General features: G+C 52.9%; 1 protein-coding gene across 1 annotated transcript in view; it reads right to left on the bottom strand.

The window, feature by feature from the left end:
- Window positions 1-6,839, bottom strand: part of DPP6 (dipeptidyl-peptidase 6) — a 386,529-nt gene that overhangs the window by 36,292 nt on the left and 343,398 nt on the right. Inside the window, exon 18 of the mRNA XM_014532252.1 lies at window positions 2,740-2,838. Within this exon, the coding sequence (XP_014387738.1) occupies window positions 2,740-2,838 (99 nt within the window). The remainder of the gene's footprint in view (window positions 1-2,739; window positions 2,839-6,839) is intronic.

The raw sequence follows: 6,839 nt of genomic DNA, 5'->3' as shown, positions 1-6,839 counted from the left end.
GGCCGCAGGACCGGGAGGCAGGGCCAGGATGGCTCGGGCTCCCTGTGGTCTTGGGCAGGTCACCCGCCATCTCTGAGGCTCAGTGTCTTCATGAGAAGCTTCAATTCAATCTCGCAAACAGAATGAGTTGGAAAACAGCAAGCCTGGCTCTCTCTGCTCACAGAAGGGCCCAGGCCGGGAGGGGTGGACCCTCGGGGCAGCTGCAGGTGCCATTTAGTGGGGGAGGAAGGGATGGAGGGGCAGGCGTGAGGCCGGAGGGCAGCCCAGAGGGGCAGCGGAGACCCCTGGGACTCTATGCAGAACCAGGGCTCTGCCCGCCTTGTTGTGCACAGGCTGGCGCTGGGCAGGTGCCTGCCTGTGGGCTCGGACCCCTCCACACACCACGGGAGGGGCTGGTGCAGCCCAGGCCACCAAGATCTGGTCCTTGGCAGTGTGGCATCCGTGACTGGGTGGATTTTCCTCTTTCTTCTGTCCTCCCCCAAACCTTCCCTCTCAAGATAGAAATTGTTTACTGATGTTAACTACAACCCAGATTACCAATTAAATCAGAATTAGCAGCTTTCCCCGTTGAATTACTATAGGACAGTCCCCCTCCCCACTGGGGAGCCGCTCTGACCAGGTCTCATTCCTGATTCTGACTGAATGTTAATGGCTTGCAAATTGGGTCAATGGCCCGGGGACGCAGAAAGGCAGGCTCTGACTTTATCACTGAAATATCCATAAAACGTGGTCTGGGCTGCTCCCTGCCACAGAGGATAAGCCCCAGGCCGAGCTGGCCAGGACTGGCAGCTTGCTTTCCTGAGAATCTTTCCAGAAGGCGTGTTGCTTGGAGGAAAGCTGCAGCCTCTAACGAACAAACACAACTCAACACAACACAACACGACTCAACACAGCACAACACAACACAACTTAACATGACTCAACTCAACACAACACAGCACAGCACAGCACGACACGACACAACAGAACTCAACACAACACAGCACAACACACAATAGCAGGTCCGCAGAGCAGAGTCTTTCAGACCCGTGGCATCCTCACTTTCATCTGCCTGTCGAGTCAAACCCCAGGCTGGGAGGAGGCTCAGGTGGCGGGAGGGGAAGGTGGGTAACTGGCTTCTGAAGGCCTTTTCTGCACTTTTTGAGGAGGGGATGGCATCACCCTTTAGTGGCCTGGGTTTGGGGACTGTCCCTGTGACAGCAGTGTGAGAAGGGGGCACTGGGTTTAGGACAGTGATGGCGAACCTTTTGAGCTCGGCGTGTCAGCATTTTGAAAAACCCTAACTTAACTCTGGTGCCTTGTCACATATAGAAATTTTTTGATATTTGCAACCATAGTAAAACAAAAACTTATATTTTTGATATTTATTTTATATATTTAAATGCCATTTAACAAAGAAAAATCAACCAAAAAATTGAGTTCGCGTGTCACCTCTGACAAGCGTGTCATAGGTTCGCCATCACTGGTTTAGATGAGGTTGAACCTCACCCAGGGAGGTGATCTGTCCTCAAAGGCTGCGGCAGGAAAGGACAGATGTGAGAAAATGTGAGGGAGGGTTCTGGAAAACTTGCTGAGCAGTGAGCAGGGGTGAGTCAGGAATTTGGTGTCTGGCCATGGAGGTCCATCTGGCCGGCTCCCAGCGTGTTACCTGTGCAGACACACATGGCCCCATAAGGGCCTGCTGTGGGCTTAATGCTCTACCATCATAATAAACTGTGAGTGAAGCACCCACATGCACATTTTGTACTGGATTCTGCAGGTAGGGGGCCTGTCCTGAGGTCTGCAGCTATACATGGAAGGGGTGTGTGTGTGTGTGGGGCGGGAGAGGGGGGCTCAGAACAAACATGTAGAAGTTGCTTGCTGTGTATTCATCCATCCTCCCATCCATCCATCCATCCATCCATCATCCATCCATTCATTATCTATCCATCCACTCATCCATCCATCATCCATCCATCAACCCTCCATCATCCATCCATCCTCCATCATCTATCCATCCATCCATCCATCCTCCATCCATCCATCTTCCATCATCCATCCATCCATCCATCATCCATCCTCATTATCTATCAATCCATCCATCACCCATCCATCCATCCATCCATCCATCCATCCTCCATCATCTATCCATCCATCAATCCATCCATCTTCCATCATCCATTCATCCATCCATCTTTATCAATCTATCATCCATCCATCCATCCATCTCTATCAATCCATCATCCATTCATCCATCCATCTTTATCAATCCATCATCCATCCATCCATCCTCCATCCATCCATCTCTATCAATCCATCATCCATTCATCCATCCATCCTCCCTCCATCCTCCATCATCCATCCATCCATCCACCTATCCATCATCACTGGCAATCTAAAATGGTCTTGTTTTCTTGCCTTTTGTTTCTTCCTTATAAAAGAACAGCACAAAAGAGTATATGTAGTTAATTTGAGGGTTCTCATGAGTTTGGATCTGAATACCTGGCCTCCAGGTTGTGTATGGAAGTTTGAAGCAGTCAGGGATGTCATCCATGTGGGTGGGCTAGACTTTCCTTTGACATATTGCCTTGGGACATAAAGCCTTACCAAGTGGCTTCTCTTTACCAGAATACCCTGCACTGTCCCGAGTGTCTCTCTATGTAGAAACGACCTCAGCAGGGAACAGGGCATGGGAGTCCGGGGGGCCGTTTCAGATCAGATATTTGCTTCTCCTTTTAAAGGGAAAGATGCAGCACTTACTGTAATCATCTATCTTGATTTGCTTGTATTCCACTTGGGGCATCTGCCGGTCATTTATAGCCTTCCGTATGTGTTCATTTGTTTCCAGGTCAAATAGTTCTGAAGGAAAGAGAAGAAAGAATACAGTCCGATTCAGCCAACATTTACTGAAGCCACAGGTTTTCCCGTGCACCACACGCGGGGCCTACACCAGTCCTGGAGGTGGTCCGCACAATTACCCGTGCACCACACGCTGAGTCCTACACCAGTCCTGGAGGCGGTCTGTACAATTTCCCATTCACCACACACTGAGTCCTACACCAGTCCTGGAGATGGTCTGTACAATTTCCCATTCACCACACACTGAGTCCTACACCAGTCCTGGAGGCGGTCCGTACAATTTCCTGTGCACCACACACTGAGTCCTACACCAGTCCTGGAGGCGGTCTGTACAATTTCCCATGTACCACACGCTGAGCCTACACCAGTCCTGGAGGTGGTCTGTACAATTTCCCATTCACCACACGCGGGGCCTACACCAGTCCTGGAGGCGGTCTGTACAATTTCCCGTGCACCACACACTGTCCTACACCAGTCCTGGAGGCGGTCTGTACAATTCGATCACAAGCCCAAGACATGGAGACACTCGATATCTTGCTGACGTGACAGCCAGGAGCTTGGGCAGATGGGAGGCCTCCCTGCTGTGTAGCGCTTCTTACACTGTCGGTTTGGGGATGTTTGATGTCAAGCCTGCTGTTTTGGGGAAACCAATGCCATGTGTGTGTTAGGACAAATGGTTCTCCAAATATAGAGGCCCCGTGTCTCAGGAAGGAAAGGAGAACAGGAATGCGATCTTTGTTACATTTTCTAGGATAATTTAAGAGTCATATTTCTTACCTTCATCGTAAGGTTATCGGACTTTGGGGCTCTCAGCATGGATGAGCATGTCAGCTGTCAGCCTCCTTTCCCCTCCCCTGACTGCACAGAGGCTGTCCCCTAGCTTGCAAAGCACACAGATGCCCTCAGTGCCTCTTCTCCAGGTGCAAGAATGCCCCTCATCCACCCACTCCATTCCTCTCCTACTGAAAGGGCCCTATCACCTTATTTTACCATCTGACCTGTAACAAAAACTGTCCAACTTCCTCTTTTCTTTCTCACATCAAGCCTCCATAGGGGCAGTCTGTGGTCCATTATGAAAGGGAATTTATCTTCAAGGGACTCTACATTGGGCTCATCAAATCATCAAGGGTCACAGGTTCGGTTCCCGGTCAAGGGCACATACCTGGGTTGTAGGTTCAATCACTACTCCGGTTGGGGCATTGCAGGAGGCAACCAATCAATGTGTCTCTCTCACATTGATGTTTCTCTCCTATCCATTTCTCTCTCTCTCTAAAAAAAAAAAAAAAAATCAATGAAAAAAAATATCCTCAGGTGAGGATTAACAACAACCAGGAACAAGAGGCACACTGTGGGACTTCAAAGGCACCCAAAGCCTCAACCTCCCAAGCCCGTGGCCCTGACCTCTCCGCCTGTGACGTAAACTCAGGGGTGACAGCAGAGGGCCCTGGGTGTGTGATTGTGTGTCACACTAGAGCAATGGGAACTCGCCAAGATGAGTGGAATTAGCAGGGACACAGGTACAACGTCTTTACCAACAAGAACAGAGATGGCCGTCCCTTTCGGGGCAGTGGCTGGTGGCCGGCTGATGTGGGAGCCACATTTCCAAATGAAAGAGGCCCTAGCCGTTTTGGCTCAGTGGATAGAGCATCGGCCCGTGGCCTGAGGGTCCCAAGTTCAGTTCTGGTCAACAGCATGTTCCTCAGTTGCAGGCTTGATCCCCAGCCCTGGTCAGAGCCCATGTGGGAGGCAACCAATCGGTGTGCCTCTCTCACCTCCATGTCTCTCCCCTCCCTTCCACTCTATCTACAGATCAATGGGAAAATACCCTCCAGTGGGATTAACAGCAACAGAAAGAGGATTGGGTAGAGCCTTTCCCAGTTTTAGACTATGTGCCTCTCTCCACGTGTACATTTGAATTGCTGCCCTCCCCGCCATCTCCGATGCTGACGCTGGAGGAGAAATGCCACTCACGCTGGCCTGGAGTTCATGCGAACACTACTTGCCCCCAGACCACCCATTTGCAGTGCCTGGAGCTGTGGCGCGTGGGGGAGCACCGCGGGCGAATCGTGTGGATACGTCGCCTGCATTTGAGTAGCTTTTCCCAGGCCTGAAACCCCACCCTCCCAGAAAGGCCCGAGGCAGCAGGCTATTACATGTAGTTAAATATTAGACTTCTCGTTTAACGGTTGCCCACACAGCTGGTTTTATCAGCAGAGAGCTGGCTGTCCCACAGGGTAGTGGAGTTAAGCCATGCTATTTGTCCCCATAATTGCATTCACAGAGGCCCGGGCTCAGCGGAGGAAATAAGAAAAGATTGGCATGTCCCCCGAAGGACTCCGCTTTTGACTCGGGGGCCGGGGGCACCTCCAGTCTGCAGCGTACGAATGGCCACTCCTTAATTAGATGTGAGCTGCCTCTGACATTTGGGGGGATTAGCTGTTATCAGATGCAGAGGAACAAAGACTGCTCCCCAGGTGGCTTCCCCGGTTGTGCCCAGCGGTGTCCAGCGGCAGATGCGATGGGGCCCCAGGCTTTTCCAGACCCCGTGGGTTCGGGCACTGAGAAATGATCACGAGGCGGAATTATGGGAAATTAGTGGCTAGAATCTTTCGAAAGCCAATAGCAACTGACTGACAGGGAGAAGGGCAGCCTGTTCTGCTCCCACATTTCAGCAGGAAGACCGAGCAGGACTGTGTGTGCATGTGCCCAATGTGCGTGCCCGTGTGTGTGTACAGTGCCCACAGTGGATGCCCAATGTGCGTGCCCGTGTGTGTGTACAGTGCCCACAGTGGATGCCCAATGTGCGTGCCCGTGTGTGTGTACAGTGCCCACAGTGGATGCCCAATGTGCGTGCCCGTGTGTGTGTACAGTGCCCACAGTGGATGCCCAATGTGCGTGCCCGTGTGTGTGTACAGTGCCCACAGTGGATGCCCAATGTGCGTGCCCGTGTGTGTGTACAGTGCCCACAGTGGATGCCCAATGTGCGTGCCCGTGTGTGTGTACAGTGCCCACAGTGGATGCCCAATGTGCGTGCCCGTGTGTGTGTACAGTGCCCACAGTGGATGCCCAATGTGCGTGCCCGTGTGTGTGTACAGTGCCCACAGTGGATGCCCAATGTGCGTGCCCGTGTGTGTGTACAGTGCCCACAGTGGATGCCCAATGTGCGTGCCCGTGTGTGTGTACAGTGCCCACAGTGGATGCCCAATGTGCGTGCCCGTGTGTGTGTACAGTGCCCACAGTGGATGCCCAATGTGCGTGCCCGTGTGTGTGTACAGTGCCCACAGTGGATGCCCAATGTGCGTGCCCGTGTGTGTGTACAGTGCCCACAGTGGATGCCCAATGTGCGTGCCCGTGTGTGTGTACAGTGCCCACAGTGGATGCCCAATGTGCGTGCCCGTGTGTGTGTACAGTGCCCACAGTGGATGCCCAATGTGCGTGCCCGTGTGTGTGTACAGTGCCCACAGTGGATGCCCAATGTGCGTGCCCGTGTGTGTGTACAGTGCCCACAGTGGATGCCCAATGTGCGTGCCCGTGTGTGTGTACAGTGCCCACAGTGGATGCCCAATGTGCGTGCCCGTGTGTGTGTACAGTGCCCACAGTGGATGCCCAATGTGCGTGCCCGTGTGTGTGTACAGTGCCCACAGTGGATGCCCAATGTGCGTGCCCGTGTGTGTGTACAGTGCCCACAGTGGATGCCCAATGTGCGTGCCCGTGTGTGTGTACAGTGCCCACAGTGGATGCCCAATGTGCGTGCCCGTGTGTGTGTACAGTGCCCACAGTGGATGCCCAATGTGCGTGCCCGTGTGTGTGTACAGTGCCCACAGTGGATGCCCAATGTGCGTGCCCGTGTGTGTGTACAGTGCCCACAGTGGATGCCCAATGTGCGTGCCCGTGTGTGTGTACAGTGCCCACAGTGGATGCCCAATGTGCGTGCCCGTGTGTGTGTACAGTGCCCACAGTGGATGCCCAATGTGCGTGCCCGTGTGTGTGTACAGTGCCCA

The sequence above is a fragment of the Myotis brandtii genome, unplaced genomic scaffold (assembly GCF_000412655.1).
Source record: "Myotis brandtii unplaced genomic scaffold, ASM41265v1 scaffold868, whole genome shotgun sequence".
Taxonomy (NCBI): Eukaryota; Metazoa; Chordata; class Mammalia; order Chiroptera; family Vespertilionidae; genus Myotis; species Myotis brandtii.
The sequence above is the reverse complement of the archived record's forward strand: the minus strand, read 5'-3'. Positions and strand labels throughout refer to the sequence as shown.